The 632-nt window shown below is 41.9% G+C and overlaps 1 protein-coding gene across 1 annotated transcript in view; it reads right to left on the bottom strand.

Moving 5' to 3' along the window:
- The window catches only part of PLCB1 (phospholipase C beta 1), a gene marked incomplete at its 5' end in the record, with an annotated part of 251,113 nt that extends 250,968 nt beyond the window's left edge, over positions 1-145 (bottom strand). The window contains one exon of the mRNA XM_007955668.2: positions 61-145. Within this exon, the coding sequence (XP_007953859.2) occupies positions 61-145 (85 nt within the window). The remainder of the gene's footprint in view (positions 1-60) is intronic.
- Positions 146-632: the final 487 nt, after the last annotated feature.

Below are 632 nucleotides of genomic sequence, written 5' to 3'. Positions count from 1 at the left end.
ACTACCCCAGTTGTAAATAATATGCTTGTTCCTTCAGGGGTAAATGTCAACATTGCTTACTGGGTATTTTTCCAGTGGCTCCATGAGAAGTGCATCCCCAAATATCAGTCGGCAATACTCTGCCATCTTGGCTTGCTGTTTTGGGCTAAAAGTAAAGAAACAAAAGTGGAAAGTAAGGAGGGTTAGAACAGGATTATGTTGATGTTATTAACCACCAAACCAAACCAAACCAAACTCACTGCTGTGGAGTCGATTTCGACTCATAGCAACCCTTCCTTGGATTTCCGAGGTGGTATCACTACGAAAGTAGATTGCCCAAACTTCCTTCCAAGGAGTGTATGGTGAGTTTGAAGTGCCAGCCTTCTGGTTAGCCGTCAAATGCCTTAGCCACTGACTACAGAAAAAGATAATTCCCTCTCTCTATCATTCAGGATCAGTTTTCCTCACTCTTGTTTATGACCCTGACTTTTGAGAATCTGAATAATATAAAAAGGAAGATGGCTGTAAAAGTATTCTTAAGGCTGACTCGCATAGACAGAGGTGGTGGGGGTGGGCTGGGGGTGGGCAGCAGATGATTTGTCTACTACTGGAATTTGGAAATTTCTAGAGTTAGATTTAGTTTCTTTTGTTTA

This window comes from Orycteropus afer, unplaced genomic scaffold (genome assembly GCF_000298275.1).
Source record: "Orycteropus afer afer isolate SDZICR_OR568_19922 unplaced genomic scaffold, OryAfe1.0 scaffold00529, whole genome shotgun sequence".
NCBI lineage: Eukaryota > Metazoa > Chordata > Mammalia > Tubulidentata > Orycteropodidae > Orycteropus > Orycteropus afer.
Note: the sequence above shows the minus strand (reverse complement) of the source record. Positions and strands in the feature narration are given on the sequence as shown.